Below are 27,149 nucleotides of genomic sequence, written 5' to 3'. Positions count from 1 at the left end.
TTAAGAAGAAGCAGGGGGGAGGAAAACTATGCCTGTAGCATTCCACGCCAAGGTCAATGTTTCATGTGTTTTGTCTGATTGTTTGATTTAATAACATTCAAGCAGAGGAGGCCGTGGCCCCTCCCACTGGTAAGTCCATTGCTGTAAAGAAAGCTTGTACTCCAGAACTTAAGCAAAACACTTTAGCACTAGACCTAGTTACGTAAGTCAACTTTTTAAAAATGTTATCTTCTCCAGAATTCTGCCATTAAGACAAATAATAGATTTCTCAGTGTTTTTATTTTTTGTTCACTTTGTTTGAGACAGGGTCATATATAGCACAGCCTGGCCACATGCTCTCTACTTAGTGGCTGGCATCGAACTCTCCTGGTCTTCTTTCTTTTCCTCCTGGTGCTGAGTTAGATATGGGCCACCCAGTTTCAGTCCTTAAACAATGGCATAGCAGTGTTAGTTGTATTATTTGAGATTGTTTTAACTGGTGATCATTAGGCTAAATTTCTTTAGAGTCTTACCAAACTAACTATAAAATAAGTGGCTTTTGGCTTTTAGTTAATTACATTGCTCTTGGGTTTTATTTGAACCAGAAGAGCTTTAAATTGAATGCTTGAAATCCTGAGAAATTTCTTTCTATGACTCTAAAGCATAGTCTCAGATTGCATATTGCTCTGAAGAGGACAAAATAGACTCCACTATTTTCTCCTAATTGAGTCTGATTTGTGTGATTACCTTTGATTAAAAATTCTGTTGGGCTGGAGAGATGGCTTAGCGGTTAAGCGCTTGCCTGTGAAGCTAAGGACCCCGGTTCAAGGCTCGGTTCCCCAGGTCCCACGTTAGCCAGATGCACAAGGGGGCCCACGCGTCTGGAGTTCGTTTGCAGTTGATGGAAGCCCTGCCGCGCCTATTCTCTCTCTCTCCCTCTATCTGTCTTTCTCCCTGTGTCTGTCGCTCTCAAATAAATAAATAAATAATGAACAAAAAATATTAAAAAAAAATTCTGTAAATGAATTTATGAAAGCTTTAGCGATTAAATACTTCGAACAGTGAAGTATGCTAAGATTTTAAAACTACGATTTTTTAAAGAAAAGAAAATTTAAGTGTGATGTAACTGAAGTGTAATGTGTGTGTGTACTTCATTCTCCTCTAGTAAGCCCCCTTTCTAGCTTTATAAACATGAATTGCTTATGTCTTGTGCACGGAGAATGCTGCCAGGAAGTAGGGTGAGCAGAACTTGTTTTCCCATGACCTCTCACTCTCATGTCGTTCCAAGGGCTCCTTACTTAGAAATGCCTTGATAACCGCAGTCATTCCTGACATACCCCACCCCCAGCACACACAGCTGCCCAGTGCTGTTGCACCCACAGTCCAGCTGCAGCTTTTAAAATGCCAGCGGAGAAGGGTTTTTCTACAACAGTGAATATCGGGAAATGTTTGTGTGAGATATGTTGTATCTATGTTGGAATTGTGTGTGTGTGTAAGTGTAACAGAAATTAGTTTCTTGGTGTTAACTTGAAAAGTTGACAAGTTTATTATTAATTGTTCCTTTTGGACTCACTAAAGCCTGTTTGTATTTGTTCATCATTTCTCTATAATTTCTGAGACTTTGCCAACTTTGATGAAGTCTAAAATGCTGAGAAACCATCGTTTCTTACCATACATACACAAGTTTTGAAAAGACCTGGACATGCTGAACAATCCTTAGCTTCCCCGTCCTTCCTTTGACATTTTTTTAATGGAACACTTGACTGTTTTTTTTCTTTTGGTGTGAGAAGGAGTAAATATATTTTCTGAGTAAACCCTCTGGCGCTGGATTTGTTTTCCTAATCTCAGAACAATGCTGTGAGGTGGGTGCTAGCGCGCTTCCTTTACTGATAGAAAACCGAGTCTGTGAGGACGAGCTTCAGTAATTTGCTTGAGGTAGCAAACGCTACTCAGTTGTGGAAATGGGATTTAAACCCATTTGAACCCATTTGGACAGCAATATTGTTCAAGGCCTGATCATTTGGAGCTTTTTTTTTTTTTTTTTCCCCTGGGGAAGAGAACAGAGGGTGAGGAAAAAGAATGCTTGGAAGGCAGAATTTAATAGGGAATGGGCCCCTAGAGTGAGGAAAGGCAAGAGAAAGATTTGGAGGCGACCAGCTGCTCTAGGGAGCTGTCTCTGCAGCCTGCTGTGCCCAGAGTCAGTTGGCTGTGTAGAGAAGACTGTGCTGCTGCTAGAGCTTGACATGGGCTGATGCAGCTTTGGAACTTTACTTATGGGATTACTTGAAAAGACACACACTGCATACACTTAAACACACACACACACACATACACACACACACACGTATTCTACAACAGTGTTTCGGTCAGCAGTGGACAGTATATAGTACATTATTCCTATGTAAACTAGATGTATAGCAGAACATTTCATTTGGGACTGTGTAAATGTGTGCTACCATGTTCACACAATAACTACATCGTTGTATAATGTTGCATTTCTTCCAGTGTGTCCCTGCCATCGTTACAACTGTGTGTATGCATAGGCAATATGTAAGGAGGACTTACTATGCTTTCTATCCCCTGTCCTTAGGACACAGGTGTTGACAGCGCTGTACGCGAAGCACCTATATTATAGGTACAAGGACATGCGATTTCATTGCAGTCTTTGGGCTTAGTGGGAGGTGGGAAGGAGACTGATTTGTTTGATGGGCTGTAAGGCTGCACTTCAGAGTAAGTGTTGTGACAAAGAAGGAAGAGGGAATCTTACTCTTGTCATTTGCAAGGCATGGTGCCTTCTGAAAATCCCCCTGCAGTTTGAGAAAGCATGAGGTTTGAGCACTTGTGAAGAGTGTAAGTGTGGGAGAAAGGACATGGAACTGCGGGCTCTTTCCTGCTAAGGGTTGCCTGCCACGTTACAGTACCGACTTTCACACTTCTTTACCTTCTCCCAGTGCCCCCCAGCCATGACTAAAGTGCCATGCATATCTAACTTCCTGGGTCTCTGTGATCCCAGGGTTCTAAAATACCACTAGCAACAGAATGATGGGTAGAGAAGACCACTACTGAGATAGAGCTACTGCCTACACAGCAGATTTCTCTGCGGAAGAATGCTCCCATGGCACCCCACCGTGAAGGTAGAGGTTACAGTTTTTTTGAAATAAGATGACCTAGGATGAGAAGTATTTATTTTAATCTGAAAATAGTTATTTTGTCTTTAGCTAATGCTTAGAGCAGGCATCACCCTACATTGTCCCTGTGACTGTTGGGTGCTGTTCCAGCATGCCCAGGCTTGAGGGAAAAACCATAATGGCATCTGCTTTTGCCAGAGACTCCCCATCTTTCTAATTCAGTTTTGTGGGTTTTTTAAACAAACAAACAAACTTTAGAGGCAATTATAGTGATCACTTCAGGAAATTTTTAACAAAAAAGAAAGAAAAAGAAAGGCAAGGGCAAATGATCCAAACAGAACTGTTAGGCACTCATTCCCTTTTCCTCATCATAAATCAGGTCCTACTATGCTCAAAAACATTAGCTTCTTCCTCACTGTGGGTCATCGGTTAGCGTCGTACCGATCCTATTGATGAAATAATGGTTATTACCCCACAGGAAGAGAGGCAAGGGTAACCAACATAGGCCCTGTGCTATCATGTCAACTAACTGTCCTTGTCAAGCTGGCATCTTCCTAGATTTCCTTTGAAATTTTGAGTTAGGCGACCCTAGAATATCATCAGATCTCATTCAGTGGCCTTGTTGGTCATACTGAGGGATCATGGTCCAGGAGTGCAGCAGTCTGAGGCTGCTCCTCTTCAGTGGGGAGGTTTCATGTGTGAGTACTTCGGGGTTCCTTTGCAGTGCAAGTATTTCGTGATGTAAAGCAACAGATCATGTGGCTTATAAAGCTTTCTTGGTCATTACTGCTTGCCCTCAGTGTACTCTGCTGGTGATGATGTCTCTGAAAGGTCCCTAGGTACCATCTGTAACCCCATTTCCTTAGTCCCAGGAAGGTCTTCACTGAAGTTGTCAAATAGGGTCACAAATAACTTTATGCTAGCAGAACTGTGATTGTAGCTCAATGTCTCCAATTTTCTCCCCAGTGGATAATAATCTAAACCCCATGATTTTAATCTTATGCACAGCAGAGTTTTGTTGTGTGGTAATGGAGATGGAACCTATGGCCTTTTATGTGCCAGCGAAGTGCTCTGCCACCAAGCTACATCCCCAGTCCCAATTGTGTAAATTAAATTTAGACTGTGTAGTTAAGGGGTGTCCAGTGTTTTTAAACATGTGTTTGTGTGGTGTGTGCATATGTATTCATATGTGTTTGGGTGCACGTATGTGAGTGAGATTTTCAAGAACATTATCTACCTTTTTGGGGGGGGGCAACATTAATATATAAACATACAGTAATTTGATCTTGTTCCCATCCCATTATCCTCTTTCATCCCTTTTCCCCACTCCCATCCTCTCCCCCTCTTTCAAGGTAGTCCCTTCTCTGTTTCGTTGTCTCATTCCTTTTGTCCTTTTCTCTTTTTCATGACAAATGTTGATAGGCTCAGAATCATGCTGACCTTGTGGGGATATCGGTTGCCTCTGAGGGGTTGGGAATGCACCAGTTGGTTCATGTCAGGACAGTGCCTGCCGCAGAGAATGCCGTGATTCTTACGTTCTTTCTACCCTTCCTTCCACAATGGGCCTTGAGCCTTGGAAATCTCCTCTAGTGTTGAACTCTAGGCAGCTGCATACTTTCTTCTTTGATGAGTTTTGAGTCTTCTCAATGTCTGCCTCCTCCATAGAGAAGCTTCTCTGGCTAGCAGTAAGTGTAGCACTCATGTTCATTCTGTCACTTCCTCTGAAATATTCCCTGAGCCCTGGTGGGTGGGGTAGAGATGACCCGTCCAGTGCTAAGCCCCGCCGGGATTTCTCTTCTTGTCATTTTTGTGAGCCTTGGATCTTCCTAGTATTTGCCTCTCTCTGTAAAAAGGTTTTAACCAAAAGCGACCTCAGCGTTGGTCACGGGGCATAAGCATACACAATTAGAAGGTTTTTCAGTGGCCATCATATCTCAGTTTAGCCAAAGAACAGTGGAAGCTTTCCTCTAGGGTCTGTGACCTTCCAAATCCTAGGCTTTTGACTCAGTTCTTAGTACCAGGCGTAAATTCCCTCCCACTGAGCAAGGCTTCATCTAATCAAAGAGCATTTGATTACCCCTGCATAACTTAATTGTGCTGTTGGGGACATCTTGCCTGCCTGGTTAATTTTGTAGCCTGTAGGATCCACTGCTTGTTAAGATTGCTGATGTTCTTTTTCAGCTCACATAGCACTTTCTAGCACTTTGATGGGTAGCCAGCAGGGAGATGGCTTCCATCTTAGTTCTAGCTTGATTTCTCAAAGTTCTGGGACTAAAACCTGTAGTGCCTTTAGCAATAAGGTCTTACCATCTATGTCTGGTGGGCAAGCACTTGGTTAACCACTGAGTGCTTTGGCAAGGGCCTGCATTTATTTTGGGGGCCTCAGAAGCCTTCCTGACCAATAGCACACTGCATCAATATCTTCTGGAGACAGGATGTTTCTTTGGGTTGGAGCTCATCAGTTGGGTTCATTAGTTAGCTGTTAAGCCCCAGGCATCCTCCTGTCTCTGCCACTCCAGTGCTGGGATTTACATACATATGCCACTACATTCAACATTTTTCACACGGGCACTGGAGATTGAGCTCAGGTCTTCACACCTGTGCGATAAGCACTTCACTTACTGAACTGTTTCCTCAGCCCCAGTACAGGCTTTTAAAACCAGTGATTTTACCAGCATGATACTAGCAGATGGTGGAGGCACCTTTCAAAAATCTTCCTAAATTTGTGGTTGAATCACTGACCTAGAAAGCAGATAAAATCAGCAATGGGAAAATAAAAGCTAAATTAAAGACCATTTATGCAATGTGTTAACTTTAGGATTCTCAGAAACCAAGGTTCTACTGCATACTTGTAGGCTGAGCCAGTGGAAATTCTCCATGTTAGTCTTTAACATGATACAGGTTAATGTTAAGGACATTTTTAACTTTGGATGCATAGTTGCAAAATATTTCTTAGGGTGAGGATGTTATTTTTTCTACTTGTGATGTTTTAATCTTCATGTAGTCCTTTGCAGATGTTCCTGCAAAATTATCCCCAAAGGGAAACAGAGGAAGCACATACCCCATGCGGAACTACCCCTTTCCCTGTTGGACTAATCGGTGTGTAGCTTCGTTCTGCTTTCCACCAGCCAACCTTTCTTTAAAGTTTGTTTCACTGCAGCATGTATTTTCATATGAAAACAGTGCTATATTTATCTTACGGGGTGTTTGCAGCAGGTCATACATGTTCTGCCTTAATGAGCCCACTGCCAGAGGTTCTCACTGGTTGTGTTTGGTCTCATTCATCTTTGTGTGCAAAACTAAATATCTTCCAGGTAACAGGTGCAAATCTGTTTATTCAACAGTAAGCAAAATAGGCTTCACAGGCAAGTGCTGTAACTGCTGAGCAATCTCTCTAGCTCCTATCTTAGCATTTTTAAAATCGAGTAGGAGTTTTATAACCTAACATATTGGAACATATGCATAATGCTTACAATATGGCTTACAAAAATTATAGAACCTATGGTGGCACATGCCTGTAATCCCAAAATGTGGGGGGCTGAGGTAGGAGAATTACAAGTTCGGTGCCAGCCCAGACTAGCTTGGGCTATGATGCAAAGGGAATACCTTGCTCAAAAGCAATCATAACATGTAAAGTTTCCCACAGTTGAGGAAGTGATGGTAATAAGATTTGAAGTAATCCCAAATAGTTGGTAGGAAGAGCTGAGAGCTACCTGTCATTAGTAAGCTTGTGGATATTGTGGTGACCCAATCTTAGGCTGACTACGTGCAGTCTGATTGAATCATGGCTTTTGTTGTGTGTACTATTTGCATGGAAAGTCTCTATTACTTCCAGCAATAAAATAATTGGAAACAAAAGGCCCTCCAGAGTGTGGGAAGCTCTACAGCCAGACAGATTTGCACAAGTTGACACAGTTGGAATTGTTTGATTTTGTTTGCTAAATAAAAGTCTTCGCTGTTCAGTCTCAGCAAGAAGTTGTTACTTATGCACAGATCACTGAAGGGCATGCTTGTTAGCAGCCCAGAGAAACAGCATGGCAGTTTGGGTGAATGCATATTCATTTTCTTTATTTTTTTTTAACTTGGGTGTTGGTTCTTGCCTTACACCTTGTATGACACAGGGTTTCTTTCTTTCCTTTTTAATTAATTTTTTGTTCATTTTTATTTACTTATTTGGGAGTGACAGAGAGAGAGAGAGAGAGAGAGAGAGAGGCAGGCAGATAGAGAGAGAGAAAAAATGGGCGCATCAGGGCTTCCAGCCACTGAAAATGAACTCCACATGCATGCACCCCTTTGTGCATCTGGCTAACATGGGTCCTGGGGCATAGAGCCTTGAACTGGGGTCCTTAGGCTTCATAGACAAGGGCTTAACCACTAAATCATCTCTCCAGTCCTCCTTTAATTTTTGAATGAAGTATTACAAGATTTGCCATTAGGCTGATTTTCAATCAATTTAATTATTAAAAATAGGATACATGTCTTCTTCTCAGCCCCTTTCAGAATTTTTGTAGATATTTTACCTAAATATATGACACACGGGCAATTGAAATAACTGCTTAATAACGATGCAGCATGGTCTTTAAGTTTTAAGTAAGAAAATGATGTTTAAAATTATAAGTGAGGGGGCTGGAGAGGTGGCTTAGTGGTTAAGCGCTTGCCTGTGAAGCCTAAGGACCCTGGCTCAAAGCTCGATTTCCTAGGACCCATGTTAGCCAGATGCACAAAGGGGCACACGTGTCTGGAGTTCATTTGCAGTGGCTGGAGGCCCTGGCATGCCCGTTCTCTCTCCCTCTCTCACTGTTTCTCTCTCTGTCTTTCACTCTCAAATAAATAGGATTAAAAAAATTTATAAGTGATGCAGTGAAAGTGAGCTGTCTCTTCATAACTGAGTTACATCCAGGATGAGAGGATTGTAGGCTTAAAACGAGTATCCAGAAATTATTTAAGTTGGTGCAAAAATATATTTGATTTGCATACTAGATCCACATTCAGTCCTGCTGCTGTAGCTTGGGAGGGTCATTGAGCCTTGGGCCTTAATTTCCTCTGTGAAATTAGAACATACCAACGTAGCTCCTTTCTCCAGTAGAGCTCCATGGAAAGTGCTATCAGTGTGATGAGAAACCATATGTATGTAAGGTGAAGGATGCCTGTAGTCAGTAGACAACATAGAATTTAAATTGAAATGGAAAAAGCAGTACATTTTGTTAAATCTTTCCCAAATCACCCTCTCTATTACAATGGGATGGATTGAAATCTTCAGTTTTAAAATACTTTTTCTCCCCCCTTGCAACATAGCCTCTAAAATTATTCTAGTATTTTAAAATAGAGTAGTCTAGCAGAAAAAATGAAGTCTAAACCTGTGGGATAATGAGTTTATTGAGAACAACTCACAAAAAGCACTGTGTAAGTGGACAATGATGACCTTTGAACCCCTACTTCCCAGGCATCCCAGGCTCAGCCCAGTTTTACAGTACCCCGTTTTGTTTCCTTTGGGAAGAGTGAGGCATGGTGCCAGCATACTTCCCTATCTTGTCCAAGGCAGTGGCTCATTTTTCTCCTTTCAAATGCCATTTATTACAAAATATTTCCAAACCTTAAGAGTATATTATTCATGTTACTATGTTAAAAGATTCTTTTTGTCATAACCATATTGTCCATATATAGCCATGATATTACATGAATTTCTACCATATTATTTGGTTCAAGAAGAATAAATAGGGTCTGGGGAAATGGCTCAGGTTCTTGTTTGTAATGCTTGATGGATTGGGTTTGATTCTTCAGTGCCCACGAAGTCAGATGCACAAAGTATTACATGCTTTTGCCTTTGCAATGGCAAGAGGCACACCCATACTCACTCTCATTTTCTCTCTTGTTCTTTCTTTCTCAACTAAATAAATATTACAAAAGAAGAATATTAAAAACAAAACAGGGAGGGCTGCAGAGATGGCTTAGCGGTTAAGTGCTTGCCTGTGAAGCCTAAGGACCCTGGTTCGAGGCTTGGCTCCCCAGGACCCATGTTAGCGAGATGCACAAGGGGGCTCACGTGTCTGGAGTTCATTTGCAGTGGCTGGAGGCCCTGGCGTGCCCATTCTCTCTCTCTCTCTCACTCTCCCTCTTTCTCTGTCTGTCTGTCACTCTCAAATAAATAAATAAAGTAAAATATTTTAAAAAATGTTCAAAAAATAAATAAATAAACCCAGGGAAAACCTAATATAGTGAAGTCCAAATACTTTCTTAGCATTGGCATAGCCATTTACAATCTGCTCATTCACCATCATGAAGCTCATCACTTCATTTAAGTTGTGCTGGGAAATTTTTTGAGGTTAAATTAAGAAAGGTTTATTAAGAGAGAAAGAGAGAGAGAGAGAGAGAGAGAATAAGGGCTGGAGAGATGGCTTAGTGGATAAAGTGCTTGTCTGAGAAGCCTAAGGACCCAGGTGCAATTCTCTACGACCCACATAAGCAGATGCACAAGGGGATGCATGCATCTGGACTTTGTTTGTAGTGCCTAGAGCCTCCAGAGTGTCCATTCTTTCTGTCTCTATCTGCCTCATTTTTTTTCTCTCTCTCTCTCAAATAAATAAATAAAATAATAAAAAAAAAAAGAGAGAGTGACTAGGAGGGAAGAAAAGCTCCCTAACCTAGAGAAGATTCCTGTCCAGGAGAGCATGGGGAATTTTGGAGAGCATGTATTTCTTGCTTAAGCAGGTTTTATTTGGCATGGCAATATTTTTCTTTACTTTTGGTTTTTATTTGTGTGTGTATTGTACATGGTATGTGTGTATGTATGTGTGTGATGTATGAACATGTCCTGTGTGTGTGCAGGTTGTGGTCAAAGGAGAATATTGGGTGTTCTCCTCTACTGTTCTTTAATTTTGCAGTTAAAAGTAAATAAAAAAATAGAAAAAAATATTTCGGAAGATTTTGCTCATGGTCCCAGCATCCAAACTGAAAGTAGAAGTTGGGAGTTTCCTTTCCAGAGACAGAAAGGCGGACTTGATAATGAGAGGGTTGAGGCCCAACCAGGCGGGCTGAAGCTAACTCTCCTGAAGAGGCCGAGCAGGAGGATCCCGAGGGAAGAAGGGAAGAATGACTGCGGGAGCTGGCCGTGTAGCTCCGTTGGTAGCATCCACGAAACTCTGCCTGCAGCCCTCAGTACCATACGTACCAGCCGTTGTGGTACACACCTGTAATCCCAGTACTCAGGAGGAGGAGGCAAGAGGGTCAGGAATTCAAGGTCATCGCTGGCTACGCGAGACTGTCTCAAACAGAGTAAGAAGGCTGGCTGTGGGGCAGGAAGAGAAGGCGGAGAAGCTGCATCCTGCCACCAGGCCCTTACTTTTTCATTTCAAGTATTTTCCCCAGGGTAGGAAGATGAGTGGTTTATTTCATCCTTTGAACTTTCCATTTTTAACTTGAGTTGTAGCAATAGTGTAGTCTTTGTGGTTTTTCATTTTTAATTTTTATGGAATTTGTAGCTTTATAGAAACTGTAGATAAAATCTAGTCAATTGTTGGTTCCTAGTTATTATTTTTAGGCCAAAGTCATTTGGACTTGCTTGCCAAACACATATAATTTATGGGGTTGCAAATGTTTTGGTCTTCATTAGAGGCCAGTACCAGTGTTTATTTTCATTGAAGTGCTTCTGAAGATAGTAATTTAATACCAGATTAAATGTGTTATGCTTACAATGAAAATATTCATATTCTGTATTTGCCATCATAATAAATAGTGGCTTAAAGGTTAATATTTCCTGAGCCCATATTTCAGATTTCTGTTCTGTTTCAGACACTGCATTCAGCCAGTTTCATGCGACATTCATGGCAGTCTTGCACAGAGTTAGTGTCTTCCCTTTGTACACTAGTAGCCTGAGATTCAGTGAAGCTAAGTGATTAGACACAATACCGAGAGTCAACCCCTGAAGTAGCATCCATGTCTGTCTGAATCCTGTGCTCATTCAATCTATGACTCAAAAGAATAATTGCTTCTTGTCAGAGAACTGCTTTTTACACCTTACAACCTTCCTCCCCTATGACTTCAGTTCATCACAGATGCTTTAACTTGAATTGCCTGCCAGAAAGGTGGGTGCATCCCCCTGCTGGACAGGCAGGCAGACAGAAGGTCTAGAGTATACATCTGCTTTAGAAGTGAAAGGGTTCATTTCAATCTAGGCTAATTTTTCTCTCCAATTTTGAAGTACCAAAGCAACCATGTTGCTCTACCCCAGAATGTAGCATGTTTTGTGATCTTGAGTAGCCTGTGCTTTTTGTCTTTTAAAAATACTATGTGTGTATGTATGTATGTATGTATGTATGTATGAATGATGTGTATGAGTGCACCAGGATCTCTTGCCACTGCAAATGAATGTGTGGTCAACATTACATGGGCAGCTAGGGAATGAACCCAGGACATCAGGCTTTGCAAGCAAGCACCTTAAACCATTGAGCCGTCTTCCTAGCTCCAGCCCATGCTTTTTTTCTATCTCTGGCCGTATACAGAACAGAATGAGAATGCCAGTGCCACTAGTAATTGAATCTTCAGTGACATGTCTCCCACAGTCATATTGCTGCACCAACATCTTTCTCAAGGCCTTCAAGGAAAGATAATTTTTCTCTAGTCTATTTCAGCAAACTACTCATTTTTACTTTTTCCAATACACATTTATTGCGACTACCACATTCTAAGCTTTGTTCTTGGATCTCTTTGTGAAGATTTATATAAGTTATCAAACAACCATTATTTTTTCAATATTTATAAAAGTAAAAAATTGCAATTTTGTGGGCTGAGGGTATAGTTTAGTTGAGCTAGAGTGATTGCATGTATGAAATCCTGAGTTTAATCCCTAGTACTACTTAGAGTAGGAATGGTTTGTACACATCTGTAATCTTAGCACTGGGAGGCAGAGGCAGAAGGATCAGTTCAAAGTCATCCTCAGTTACATTTTGAGTTCAAGCCATGGCTACATGAGACTGTATCAAACAGCAACAATAAGTACACGGTGGCAGAGATGGATCAGTGGTTAAAGACACGTGCTTTGCAAGTCTGAAAACTGGAGTTCGCATCCCCAGTACCTGTCATGAGCCAGATGTAAAAGTGGTGTGGACACCTATCATCAAAGTGCTCCTATGGCAATGGGAGGATGGGTTGTAGAGTTAGGAGAAACCCAAATGTCCTGGTGCTACCTTGTCTAGCCTGCCCAGGAGCAACCAGACAAGAGAGACACCACCTCAAACAATGTGAAAGGAGAGGACTAACAGCCCGAGGTTGTTCTCTGACGTTCACATGTGCACCACAGCATGCATGCAAACACACTCACATGCATACATATGAATAAGCAAATAAAATAAGTAACAGGGGCTGGAGAGACGGCTCAGTACTTATAGGTGCATACTTGCAAAGCCCGACTGCCTGGGTTTTAATTTCCCACTTCCCATGTAAGGTCAGATGCACAAAGTACGTATGTATCTGAGTTGTTTGGAGTGGTTAAAAAGCCTTGACATGCCCATTCCCTCTTTCTCTCATTCTCTCTCTCCCTCTCTGTTTACAAATAAATAAATAAATAAATGAAAAGGAAAATAAATAAATAACAATAAGATAACCCCCCCACACATAATTGCAAAGTTGGTTTTTCAAGGTAGGGTCTCATTCTAGCTCAGGCTGACCTGGAATTCACTATTAAGTCTCAGGGTGGTCTCGAACTCATGGGGATCCTCCTACCTCTGCCTCCTGAATGCTGGCATTAAGGGCATGTGCTACAGTGCCTGGCTCCATAGAAATGATTTTTATAGACAAGTTCTCATGGTGTTTTCCTTGTATTGTGCCACACCCAGCATTCTTTTCTTCTGACTTTCCTCCAGCTGACAAATTGACATATGTAGTTCTGAGGGAACTAGAAACATAACTCCAAATACTAAGATCCCAGACTCATCTGGTATGTCCCTGACATATCCTGCTCTGTAATGTGCTGTATGGTTTCTATTAAATTAGGGCCTGTGGTTGCACTTGTGTAAGACCTTGTACCATGAGTTTTCCAGTGATCTCTCCATAGTCAATCATTTTCATTGTGAATATTTGGCTCTTTCTCTCTTTCTTTTTCTCTCTCGTTATTTATGTACTAAAGCAGAGAGAGGTAAATATATATAATATATCATCAAGGAGCTTGAAACTAAGATAGTTGTTGTGTGGTATTAGGTACCAGAATGATTGTGTATTTCCTTTAGCTTTTAGTTGTTTCATAATGGTCATTGTGTGTACATTTTCCTGTTGCATTCTTCTGTACTGAGCAGTTAGAGCTTTCTCATGTGGTTCAGTACATGGGTTTTTCCTATCTTAAAATTTATTCAGTACGTGAGGGGAAAGTTAAATGTTGGTTAAAGGCTCACACCCTTCCGAGTCCTAATGTTGATCACTTTTTAGGAATTTATTATGCTATGACATAAAAGAGCAACTAATTTAGGAAAGAGCAGGCCTGTTTGACGTTGATTCAGCTCTTTGATTGAGAACAGTTTATTACTTAGCTTTCCAGAGCTTTAGCCCCCAAAACTTTGTGGAAGAATTGAGTAATGAGGCAGTTGCAGTCTGTGCTTTAAATACACATTAAAGCTTCTTGGAAGGAGTACCATCTTTTTCACCATCAACATTTTGGGAAGTACATAATCTATCTTTTACAAGTGGATGCAAAAGCCACCTTGGAAACTTGCAAGAGTGTAAAAGCAACGAAGGGAAGGGGAAAGGCCTCTAGGAGCTCCACTGCTTACCTGTATTTCAGAATTGATGGTTGCAAGGACTAAACACAGATGAAAAGATATTGTGGTGGATACTTGGGGGTATTTATAGGTCCTAAAGTTTCTTACCTTTAATATACTATTTAAAGTAAGGTGCCTAAATTAGGTTCACACATACCTAAGATGAAATGTAAACCAGAGAAAGCATCCAAGGTCATTGCATATAGTAGCTGATAAAGGAAGAGATAATACCATGATAGAAGGGGTTACAGAGGGCATTTTGGAGGAAGTGGTGGATGGGAGAGATCTTGAAAAAAACTCTGTGTGTGTGTGTGTGTGTGTGTGTGTGTGTGTGTGTGTGTGTTGATGTGTGGTGTAAACACATATGTGGGGAATATGTGCACTCCCCATGTGTGTGCATGTGAGGCCAGAGGAGATCACAGATGAGATCTGTCCAGTGTCCTCTTATTACTCATCTGTGTATTTCCTTGTGATGGGGTGTCTTCCCAACTTAGAGCTGCTGTTAGTCAGTGAACTCCAGTGATTCTCTGGCCTCCCCCTTCCCCTGCCATGGACTGCAGTTACAGAACTGCATGGCCACACCTAACTTTTTATGTGGATTGTGGGAAACTGAACTCAGCAGTCTCCTACCTGAGAGACCCTCATGCTTAAATGGCAAGTGCTTTTAACCACTGATCCATCTCCAGAAGCCCAGAAGGGGCCATTTTGACTTTGGAACATGAAATAGGAATATATTCCAAGTAGATGAAATAATAGTCATAATGATAATGATAATAATAATAATAACAGTAACACATAGCAGCTACATGTCAGAACAGCAGTCATCATAATAACAACAGCATTCATACATAACTCCATGTCAGAATAATAGTCATAACAACAACACATAGCTACATGTCAGAAGATGGTTTGTTTCAGGTAATACCAGTACCTCCAGTGGCTGTGAGTCTTGATAGATGTGGTTGGGTATGTTGGTTGAAGCTGCTCTCTGGAGGATTCTGGACATGGTAACTTAGCCATGCAGGTACCTGATTACATTTCTCAAGTTCCTGTTACCCTGATTCCTCTGAGACACCTTCCCTCCCGATACTTTGGTGGATTTGGCTACCTTTGATTGGCCACTACTATTCAAGCTCTGTGTGTAGAGCGGTATGCCAGAGTGCTAGGAATTCTGGTGCTTGTCCCCTGGGGTATCATTCTGATTTTGCAGTGTCATTAGCTTGTTTGACCTTGGGGAACTTGCTCACCCTTTTCACGACATAGCTTTTTCATCTGTAAAATGAGAATGATATTATCTAATTTTTGTTCATTTTTTAAAAAATGTGGGTGATAGGGTCTACATGCTTGTGCAGCAAAGGGCTCTTAGCCATTTAATGCCACATCTCCATTATACTTGTGAATATTATGGGACTGATTTGTATTAAGTTCTCGGAGAGGTACTTCTGTAAAGCAACTTATTGATCACCTCTTATATGATTTATTGCCTCTTTTATACCTCTACGGGACTGTGTCCCTATGAGGGAAGTGCCAATTGATTTATGTTTTTGTTTGTTTGTGCTTGTGTGTGTTCACGGGTGTGTTTACATGTGTGTGCATGCATGTGGAGACCAGAGGACAACCTCAGGGGTTATTCGTTAAGTCTGTCCAGCTTTTGTAAGACAGGTTCTCTCACTGATCTGGAGCTACCACTTGATAAAATTAGCTGACCAGTGAGTGCCAGGGATTTTTCGTGTCTCTCTCTCTCCAGCATTGAGATTACAAGCATGCACTCCTACACCCAGCTTAAAACAAACTATGACAACAACTCCCTCTTTCCACCCAACATAGGTTCTGGGAATTGAATTCAGGTCATCTTGCTTGCAAGGCAAGCATATCTCTTCAGTCCTGTTGCTTTTGAGATAGTCTCATGTAGTCCATACTGGCCTCAAACTTGTATATGTGAGGTTCGTTAATAACTCATCTTTCTTCTACCTGTTGAGTGCTAGAATTACAGGTATGCACCATCAGGACTAGCCTTCTTTTTCTTTTTCTTTTTTTAATTTTTAACTTTTGCATTCTCGTTGCTACATACTGTCTGCTTCTGTGTGGTAGTCCGAAGATGATGTGTGTCTGGTCATACTGCCACTGTGACTCCAGTCTAATCCTAGAGAAATGGAATTTCAGGAAGGAGTGCTTTATACTAATAGACTGACTGGTTATACTTGTTCTCATATAAATATAGCTCGCTTCTATACCTAACATTATAAAAGTAAATCCATTAACACTTCTAAACTAGCATGTAGACCTCAGCTCTTAAGAAAAGTTATAATTAAATGTTTACAGGTGTTTTGTATTCCTCTTATAAAACAGAGCTTTAGTGTGTCATGGGCATTATCTCATCATGGGTGGCACAGGGTGATACTGTTGATTAAACCTTAGCATAATTTCTTTTGTGTTATGTTATAGTGTGAACACGTGTGAAGACAATCTGTGCTTAACTTTAGTTTAGGCTAATGGTAATGACATGGGGTGTGGACACCTGTAGTGTCTTCAGTGTGCACAACATAATGGTTCACTACCAAATCTGTCTTCTTCCTGTACTTTCATCTTGCAGTGTGACTGTTGAGACTCCATCTGGAATTCTTGTGCTTGGTTGTCTTGCAGTTCAAATAGGTGGGTAGAAGTAAAGAGACACCTCTGTCTTGGCTAGCTTCACTGCATTGCAGGTGTAGACACTTAATCTTTCTTTTTGTGTTCAAGAACAGATCTTGATTTTCTTTTGCATTTTATAATAATTTAACATTTAACAATAAATGTTTAAAAATCAGTTAGATTTTAAACCGAGGTCTTTATTTCAAAGGAGTTAGAAGTAGTACTTTTGTGTATCTGATTGTGATTTAGAAATGTTAGATGCCTAGGAGGTATTGTCTTTCATGGCATATTATTTTGTGTATTATGTTGAGTACTGAGATTGAACACAGGGCCTCATGAATACTAAGCCCACACTTTTCTACTGAATTACATCCTCAGCTCATGTGATTTCAAATCACTGAGAGTGGTTGGTCTTTCTAGTATAGAATCGCACACTCAACAGTATAGAAGCATAGGGTAGACTTCTCATTTTATATGTTAGAACAATGTTACTTCCAGAAAACATCAGTTCTTAACCTTGGTGATGTTTTCAACTCATCATCACCTTTGCAGGTAGCAAGAGAGACCTAGTAGAAGATGCAGAGCACAGAACACAGTAGAAGTTGAAGACATCTTAAAACTTTCCCCATGTTCTTAGATTCATCTTGTAAACTGGTGGAGAGTCTCACTGGCTTGTGTAATCCTGTCTCATTATGCTCGTCATCACACTGTGAAGGGCTCATTCATTCATGGCTGATTTCATCTCATGTTGAAATAGACACTCGTCTGGTAAAGAGAAACACTGAGGAATACCTGTTGGGACTTGATAGCTTTGTAGTACACCAAGGGAAATTTGAAACTGCTGTCAAAGTCTGCTTCTTGATCACTTTCCAAGGACTGTAGTCTCCCGTGCCGCTTTGCTGACTGAAGTGTTCCCTCTTTCATTCTCGGAGATGTTCTCCGTGGAAACAGTCGGCACGTTCTCAGTGCTTGGTGTGGGTCAGTGCTGTCCGTGCCTCACCTCTCCTGATGGGCTCCTCCTCACAGTGACCCGGGCAGGTGGACTGCCTCACTTCCCAGATGAGGACACTGAGATACAGAAGTTACTGGGTCCTCGCTCTGGACTCCCCTCCGTTCCCTGGGCTTTGTGATCTCTACTGAATGAATTCCAATGCCACACACAGAGGAAGATGCAGAAGACAGGCAGTTTATATCAAGTGGGTGGGCATTGGCCAAAGGGTTGCTGTGGAGAGAAGCTCTGTCACAGCAGGAGAGTAGACAATGGCCGAACAGACCACTGTGGAGGAGAACGGTTTCAAGGGGTAAGAGTGAACATTTGCCAGAGAGACCACTATGCTAACCAATAAGTAGGCTTTATTATTACATTGTATTACTTTCTTAAAGTTACTGGGACAGTTTTCATGTGGAGTATTGTTCTGCCCAGGTGATTGTCAGACTCATTTGGATTCACCATTAGTGAACACGACAATTGGATCTTTGTTCTTAATCAGAAAGCCTCCAGCTAGAAAGTAACTTCTAGTTTAGAATGTCATGTCTCCACCCAGGACAAGCAATCCAAACCTCTTCTTCCGAGCAGTAATCAGAGTGCTGTAGTGTCAGTTCCTGGCTTCATGAATTGATGATTAGGAGGTCAGGTCCATCTCAGTGACATTCAAGTCTGCTACCAACACAGGTTCTAGACCTCATCTGCAGTCCTGCCGCCTGTCACTGGCAGCAGTGGGATTCTAACCCAGCCAGTGTGCTTCCAGAGCTCATGCTCAGTTGTTTGGCTATGTTGGCACTGTCACTTGTAAGATGGCCACTCTTCTTTTCAGGGATAAGAACGGTTACAGTGCTTTTGTAGTGAGCTCCTGAGCTCTGGGAAAGCACAAAGCTGCTACCTGAGTCAGCCCTGGAGGCCATAGGCCATGAGGGATTGTGTGAGGAGTCAGTACATCCATTTGGGATTGAGTGAAGCTCAGGAGGATTCTTGGTGGTGGGAAGAGAGAGAAGAAATACCGTGTTCTTTGTAGAATTCCTGCCTCAGCTCTCCTGTAGGAATAAACTATACCTAATTCTTCAAACCCAGTAAGAACTTTTTCATTTTATTTGTTTTTGTTTTAGTTTTTTGAGGAAGTGTCTCACTCTAGCCCAGGCTGATCAGGAATTCACTGTGTAAGGTCAGAGTGGCCTCAAACTCACGAGGTGGCTCAGTTCTTGAAAAGTCTCTTTGCCTGGGTTCAATTCCCCAGTGTCGATGTAAAGCTAGAAGCACAAAGTGATGCATGTTTCTGGAGCCGTTTCCTCCTCTCATCTTGCTGTAGAGTACTAGGATTACAGATTCTTACTGTGGCGTCCAACTTTTACGTGGGTTCTGGGATCTGAACTTGGGTACTCTTGCTTGTGTGGTAAGCATTTTATCCAGTGAGCCGTCCCTCTAGCTCTACATAAGGCCTTCTTTACTGTCTACATGTAAAAGGAAAGCGAAGGCTAATGGAATGCTCACACTCTTCCTAGAAGTCAGTTTGCTTTCGCTGTCCTCTCATAATATTTGGCATAGCTATCATGAGTTTTGAGCCCTTAGCAGTCCTTAGGGACTGTTGTAAATGCACACTTTTGCACAGTGCCCTTCTTTGAAAAGCCAGTAAACTTTACTACCTATATGAGCTGGACTGAGTGACGGTGACTGACGTCATTTACCAAGTTGCCTAACTTATATGAGACACATACCACCTTTAACCTTCTGAATAGCCCTGGGAGGTGGGTATTAGTTTTCTGTTGTTCAGATAAGAAAAAAAAGCCCCAGGAAGGATGAGCGATTGTCCATGGCCTCACATCTAATTGGTGAAGTCTATTTCTGACAAAGCCCTTGGTTTTCTCACTGGCTAACCATGCTTTCTTCCTGAAAGCTGCTCTTCAGAATCGAGGGTTCCTCACGAGTAGAACGCATACTTGTGGCTGGCTTACAGTTTTCCTTCCGTGGTGAGAAGAGATGTGAATCTGCCAGGCACATCCGCTTTCCAGAACATCATTTGCTTTTTTAAACCAAACTTTAAGAAGTCTTTCCAATGTATGCTTTTAAGAAAGCAAAACAACAATAAGATCCCTGCATTTCTGAAGCCGCAGGCCTGTGGTCCTCAGCATTGCCCTTGAGGAGCGTGTTGCCAGGCCCCTGGACCACAGTGGTGCAAAAGGTCTTCATTGTGTTGGAGACCTACTCATTCTTCAGTAATTAGGTTTTCATTAATGCTCAGGTTGCTACAATAAGCCATGAGGCATGGGGCCACAATTGTTCTAAGGGTGTGGGGGGAACTGTTGGGGAACTTTTAAAACCAGCAAAGAATGCGTCATTCAGTACTGTCACTATGGGTGTTCAAGACTGCAGCAGTAGGAAAGAGAGATTGGACTTAAATCCAAATACAACTAGTGGGAACTTAAAACCCTGTGGAGCAGATTTAGGGGAAGTTGTTGGATCAAAATAACTCAGAGGAGACATGAAGGGTAGATGGATTCTTGCTGAAAGAAGGAAAGCCAGGAACTATACATCAGAGTTGCAGACTGAGGAATTTGAACAGATACTGAGGAGGTGGGGGATTCTCTCTTAACTAATTTAGCAGGATGCTTACTAAGAGCAGGCTTTGTAGGCCCAGCAAGGATGAGGAGCAAGGCAGAGGCCTGTTTGAGGAGTTCTTAGAGGTGCTTGACAAACATTTGGTCATGGAGAGCATCTTTGCTGGTTACTGTAGCTTGTATCAAATGTAAGAATTCAGGTGTTGATCCTGAGTTCATACAAGGAAGATGCTATTAAGTGACGTATAATGTGAACTGCAGAAAAGGAACAAACTAACATTTTATTATTTGGCTTAGACACCTATGGTAGGGTCAGCATAAAGCTCAGAGTAGTTCAGAGGGATAGGATCTGTGAAGTTAACCTGATGTTGTCCAGTAAGGTGTATTATTTTATTTTTGCATTGAGAGTGTTTATATATGTTTAATGTATTTTGACCATAATCCCCTTCCATTACTTTCCCTTGATCTCTTTTTCCATCCACCTTCCACTGAATCCCTTCTTTCTAACTAGTCCCTCCTCGACTTTGTCTGTGTATGCGTGTGTAGGTGTGACCCACTGGGTTTATTTTAATTTTACTTACTCAACCCAGGCAGCCTGGCTTGGGAAGATGCCTTCTTTATTATTTTGTTAGGTTGCATACAAGACTGCTGCTTTCCAGGGATCTCCTCTGTTCTTCTCCTTTCTCCTCCCATCCTTTCCCTTTCCCTCCCCTCTCATCCCCTTTTTCTTTCTCTCTTTGGCCTTCTTTTCTTTTTCTTTCTGGGGAAAGGAGGGGCACATTTCTTCCCCCACTAATAAGGAGGCTTTTTTGGGGGGGTGTTAGACTCTCTGCCTTGTTTAGGCTGAGGTCATCATTGGAGAGTGTGTTTACATTGAGTCTCTTGTAAATCACAGTTATTTGTAAACAACCTTTCAGGTCATCTTTCACCTCCTAAACCTGTCAATAGTTTACTGGTAGGAACCTATTCCCTCCCTTTCGCACAGTCTTCACCAACCTCTTCTAAATGTCAGTTACTTCTTCTACCCCCTAACCCAGCTGTGCTCTGTGGCATCCCTTCTGTTTTTAAATAAAGGCTCCTTTTATGATGTGTGAGTGGCAGTTTCTTGAGAAACACTTTCAGATAATATACTTCTGGCACCAGTACTCCCTTGAAAGGGCATGTTCCCTTTGAGCTGAGCAGGTCCAATTTCTAAAGAATTTATTTAGTAGTCTCATTTAATTTTGTTTAGATTTGTCAAGGCGGGATCTTTAATAGCTTCTGGCTAATCTACAAGAATCAAAATGAGGTCTCTCATGGACACCCTTCAGCAGGGCATGGCACGGCACCACTCCTCATGATGTTTCTCTTGCCTTTGAATTGCAGACCTATCCATGGCAGTGCAGAAGTTTTCCCAGTCACTGCAGGATTTTCAGTTTGAATGCATCGGCGATGCTGAAACAGATGATGAAATCAGCATTGGTGAGTACTGCTGTGTTTTCACAAGTGTGACGTCAGATGTCTGCTCATTGAAATCACACTGATGCTTATGCCTAAATAATAAACATCTAAAATACTCTCCAAGTGGATTAAAACTATTATCAGAAGTTTGAGTTTCTTTGGAAAATAATGTAAATTATTTTAAAATCGATAGTAATTTTTTTTTCCACAGGGAGATTGCTAAATCATTCTAACTCAGGTCAGATCTCTGGGAAAATATGGATAACAATGTTTGTCTCTGCCTCAAAGTGAGTCATTGTTTGAAACATGGATTGGTCATGTACTATTAAATATTTTGGTATAAGATTTAAGAGTTATCTTATTTTAATTCTTAAGTTAGTACTTGTTTCTTGGTTAACATGGACATTTTTTTAGAAAGCAAACAAATTGCATTTAATCATGATGTGTTTAGCTAGTGTTTCAGCAAGACACAGGACATCGCTGCGGATCCATCGACTAGAGCCTTAATCTGACTTTACCACAGTCAGTTAGCAGCCCGCCCTGGGAAAAGCCTTCCCCTGTCTGACTCACATGGTTGCGCACCTGCAAACTGTGAAGGTGGGGTTGTGTGCTCTCTGAAGTTTTACCTATAGCTGAGGTTTTGCTGATTTTTTTTTTTTTTTTGGTGTGTGTGTGTTTATTTGTGGTGGTGGTGGTGGTGGTGGGGCCAATATACATGTTCCCCTGTGTGTGTGTGTAGGTCAGAAGACCACCTAGGTGTTGTTCTTCAGGAACCTGGTCCACATTTTTTAGACAGGATCTGCCATTTGCCTGCAGCATGCCAAGTAGGTTAGACAATCTGGCCCAAAAGCCCTAGAGATCCTTCTGTCTCTACTTCCCATGGCTGGGATTATAAGCACAGGGTACCATGCCTGACTTAAAAAAAAAATTAAAGAATTTTATTTATTTACTTATTTTTCTTAATTTTTTTTGTTTATTATTTTTATTTATTTATTTGAGAGTGTCAGACAGAGAGAGAAAGACGCAGATAGAGAGAGAGGGAGAGAATGGGTGCGCCAGGGCCTCCAGCCACTGCAGACGAACCCCAGATGCGTGCGCCCCCTTGTGCATCTGGCTAATGTGGGTCCTGGGGAATCGAGCCTCGAACCAGGGTCCTTAGGCTTCACAGGCAAGCGCTTAACTGCTAAGCCATCTTTCCAGCCCTATTTACTTATTTTTTATGAGAGTGGGAGAGAATGAGAGAGAGAATTGGCACGCCAGGGCCTCAGCCACTTCAATTGAACTCCAGACACTTGAGCCACCTAGTGGGCATGTGCAACCTTGTGCTTCCTCACCTTTGTGCATCTTACATGGGATCTGGAGAGATATCTCCCTCCTTCCTTCCCTCCCTCCCTCCCTCCCTCTCTCTCTCTCTCTCTCTCTCTCTCTCTCTCTCTCTCTCTCCTTGCAAATAAATAAATAAATACATTTTTAAAAAGAAATGAAGCAAGCAGTTTTGTTCTGAATCAGATTTTCCTAAGAAAGCATTTATATTTAAATCAGATTTTCAGTGTATCATCCTGGTCTCTGGATAAAAATTAGCAAGCAACGTTACCCCTGAATATTAGTTCTCATCTAATCTTCATCCCAAGGAGTAACTACTCAGAGCTCTTAAACATGAGAATTTAATTTAATATAGACTATCTATAATAAGGTAAACTACTGATCAATTCACACCTTTCAAATCTAATCTACAAGCATCACACAATGCTCACTTAGCCAAAGTGTCAATCAAACAGTTGAGAGATCAAGTTCACCACAGTGGTGGAAATTACCTAACAGCTGTGGAAGGCTGCAGAGCATCTTAGGTAAACCTGCCTCTGCAGCTACTACATCCACATGTGGATGCAAGAGAGATGTCAAGTCAAATGCTTAACTGCAATTCAAATATGCAGAAAGCTACTGACTGTGCCCTGAATGGCAACAGGGGAGAGCAGCCAGGAGCACTGGATGGAATCGAGAGATCAGATTTTCATAAGCTCATGTGTAGGAACCTGACAGAACATAGCTACAAAAGTATTAAGCATAATAATGCCCATGAAAACCCAGAAGTATTTGCTGTAATCCTTTCCAAAGGAAAAATATTAAATATAAGTATCATTCTATTAGAAAAATATGTGTCTATGTGGGAAAATGAAAGTTTACAAGAAAATTTAGGTCATGTCTTCAACAAACTGCCACTTAAGACCTCAGGAGCTAGGCCCTAAGAATAAGTAGTTACAAATAAATAGATAACTAAGTAAGTAAGTCAGTAATTAAATAACAACGGCTGAGGAGAGCTAGCTTAGTCAAGAAAGCTCTTGCATTACAAGCACGAGGATCTGAGTTTGTTTCCCAGAGCCCATGTAAAAACAACGGGGCATGATAGCATGCACTTAGAATGCATGCTATTAGAGAGACAAGCAACAGTGGATTGCTAAGGTTTGCTGGTCAGCCAGTATAGGCTACTTGGAGAGTTCAAAAATTCTAGGCCAGTAAGACCATGCCTCAGAAAGGGAAGAGATGGTTCTATGGATAAAGTGCTTGCCTTAAAAGCATGAGGACTGAAATTTGGATTTCCAGCAACAACATAAAATGTAGTGCATGGTTTGCATGTACCTGAAATTCTAGCAGTAAATTAATAACTTCTGGGCTAGAGAGATGGCTTAGCAGTTAAGGCCTCTGCCTGCAAAGCCTAAGGACCCATGTTCGATATCTCTCCAGATCCCATGTAAGATGCACAAAGGTGAGGAAGCACAAGGTTGCACATGCCTACTAGGTGGCTCAAGTGTCTGGAGTTCAATTGAAATGGCTGAGGCCCTGGAAGCTTTCTGGCTTACGTGGTTTCCGGGGATTTGAACCTGGGTTCTAAGACTTCACAGGTAAGTGCCTTAATCACCAAGCATCTTCTCCAGCCCTTTTATTTCTTTTTTATGGTGCTGAGACTAGAATCCAGGGCCTGGTACCCACTAAGCAAGCATTCTACCACTGAGCTATATCCTTACCTCTGAGTACAATGATTTATAAGCAGAAATTATTTCTGGAACAACTAATGTGAAAATACAGGTATGTTCTCATATGCTAATCACCCAACAATTTATCCTTTCACTGCGCCTCCAAGTGCACTGTAAGCAGTTTAGAGTGAGTGATGTTGATAATAGAAGACACTGACTAATCTCTCTTTCCTTGGGGATGAATGAGCTTGTCCCTGTCTGGTGCCTCAAGGGCAGGGAGCTGAGAGAAGCGCTTCACTGAGCCTGATGGGAGAGGGTCTTGGATGGCGCCCAGGGTCGCCCTTGCTTACTTTACTTTCATCAGCTTAGGCTGTGCCAGGAAGGGTCAAGTTTCAAACGTCCTTCCCTTGGCGTCCTGAAGCCCACGTTTGAGTTGCTGCTTTGTTCCTGTGACTTAACCAAAGAGGAATGAAGTTGGGACAGCTGTGGCTCTTAGCATTGACGAATAGCTAAAACACTCTTAGCCAACACAGTCTTGAGACTTACCAATGACATTGCTGTAAAATTTGATGACTTACAAAAAATAAAGGGCAACTTTTCCTAAGTAAGCCATGCTAGTGTAAAGTGACTCATGAAGTCATGGCATTGGCAGGCTCGGTGTGCAGAGCTGATGTGGAAGCAGGGGCACAGGAGGATGGCGGGCATGCATACTTCCCATGTATTCACAGTGCAAGGGGTGAAGAAAGAATTTTCAGTAAAGTAGGAAAAGAAGGTGGTGTTACCATTATAATACAGTTCCCTAATCTGAGGAAGCCATTCCAGGGTCTGTTAAGTGGTTAGGCTTATGTCTGGCCTGAAAAATCTTCCCTACTCTTCAGCCATCTTCTTCTGCTCCCACTCTTTTCTTTTCTTTTTATTTATTTATTTGAGAGCAACAGACAGACTGAGAGAGAAAGAGGCAGATAGAGAGAGAGAATGGGTGCACCAGGGCCTTCAGCCACTGCAAACAAACTCCAGACTCATGCACCAACTTGTGCATTGGGCTTATGTGGGTTCTGGGGAATCAAACCTCAAACTGGGGTCCTTAGGCTTCACAGACAAGTGCTTAACTGGTAAACCGTCTCTCCAGCCCTGCTCCCACCCTTTTTGCCTTGTACTTTCTGAGATTTTTGCCTTGCCTTTTTACAGTTGTTGTTATATTATTATTATTATCACTATTATTATTACCCACAAGACATGGCTAGTTCAGAAGGAAACAAAGAAGTGTTAATCCAGACTCCTTGGGAAATTCCTATGGCCCCGAGAGCAGGTGTTGTTCAAAGTGAAGCACCCTGCTCTCCACCCACCCTCCCATATAGGAGCTGCAAGAGGCCATCACTTCCCTTCTCTGAGGATGAACATGCTGCGGGTGACATTTCACATGTCCACAGTCACCTGGCTACCTGCCTTTGCATTGGATGAGGGGAGGCAGCTGTTTGAGCCCACCCAAATTAACTTCCCACGGCTGTTGTCATTACTTGCTTTTTATACTATGTAGGATTTTTGACTGGAGAGAAGACTGAGTTGGGAGTCTGGTGCTGGACACTTAGGGGTTAGAGATTGGTGATGCTAGGAGACGGGTGATTATAAACCAGTACAAGCTGCATTTCTCACTTTAAACAACAGTTCTGTAGGCATAGGCTAGATACAAAGTGCACTATGACTGTGCTGTAATTATGCAATGATATGTCAGTGCAAGAACACAATACCCTTTGCATCAGGCTTGATACATATACATGCTGGACATGATAATGTTCCAACATGCATTAGTGTGTACAGTCTTAAACCTGAGTAGTAGACCTTACAAGGCACTCTGTTGAAAATGTTGCTTACAACAGGTCAGCTCAGACATCTGGGAGTTCAAAGACATTACTGTGAAACTACCTATGAGACAGGTAGTTTTATAGAGTCACTGGGCATATCAGAGTAGAGGCTAATGAGGCTGTGCATCGTAGCATATTACTCATACTACTCCAGAGTTTATGTCCACACCAGAGCGGGAACAGGCATGTTAGTCTTTTTTATGTTCCTAGAACTTCTAATTAGAAATCATTCTTAAGTGCAAATCTTAAAAAGAAGTCCAGACATTTTTTTTTTTTTTAATTTAGATATCACTAGTCAAGCTGAAGTAAGGGCAATATTAGCTATCAGTACAAGGCAGAGTTTGTGCTGGCCATTTTGGAAGCCTGTCCATCAGTCCAAGTGCTCCTGTGCAAAACAGCTTTCATAGGGATGTTGTTTGGTGAAGGTGATTCTCAGGAAACTCTGGGGCACTATGAGCTCAAGAAATTCAACATTTACCAAGAAAGAGAGGCATTTGCTAGTAAATAGTTTAGGTGGGGATTTCAGTCATCTAGCCACTTCTAAGCAGCGCATTCTTGTGATAGAGACAGGCAACACACTGCCACCTGTCAACTACTCCCCTATCTCCAAACTTTTAGAGGAGGAATGAGGCAATCAAGTAATTCAGAATCCTAGAATGTCCTGTAATCATCACCCAGGTATTTCTAACAACTAGTTTAGTTCTGTTTCCAGAGACTACTAGTGCTTCATAGCTTTCTATACGAAGAGCATGTTGTAGTTATTTGTTTATTTATTATACTTTATTTATTTGAGAGAGAGAGAAAGAGAGAGAGAGAATGAATGGGTGTGCCAGGGTCTCTAGC

At 41.8% G+C, this 27,149-nt stretch overlaps 1 protein-coding gene across 2 annotated transcripts in view; it reads left to right on the top strand.

The window, feature by feature from the left end:
- The window catches only part of Arhgap42 (Rho GTPase activating protein 42), a 297,464-nt gene that overhangs the window by 62,609 nt on the left and 207,706 nt on the right, over nucleotides 1-27,149 (top strand). Inside the window, exons 1-2 of one of the 2 annotated variants that reach the window (XM_045145457.1) lie at nucleotides 21,196-21,214; nucleotides 21,398-21,493. In XM_045145457.1, coding sequence (XP_045001392.1) covers nucleotides 21,406-21,493 — 88 coding nt within the window. In that variant the 5' untranslated portion in view covers nucleotides 21,196-21,214; nucleotides 21,398-21,405. Of the gene's footprint in view, nucleotides 1-21,195; nucleotides 21,215-21,397; nucleotides 21,494-27,149 lie in introns of those variants that run through there. The other variant, XM_004661915.2, reaches the window with a different exon arrangement.

This window comes from Jaculus jaculus, chromosome 3 (genome assembly GCF_020740685.1).
Source record: "Jaculus jaculus isolate mJacJac1 chromosome 3, mJacJac1.mat.Y.cur, whole genome shotgun sequence".
Lineage (NCBI taxonomy): Eukaryota > Metazoa > Chordata > Mammalia > Rodentia > Dipodidae > Jaculus > Jaculus jaculus.
The sequence above is the reverse complement of the archived record's forward strand: the minus strand, read 5'-3'. Positions and strand labels throughout refer to the sequence as shown.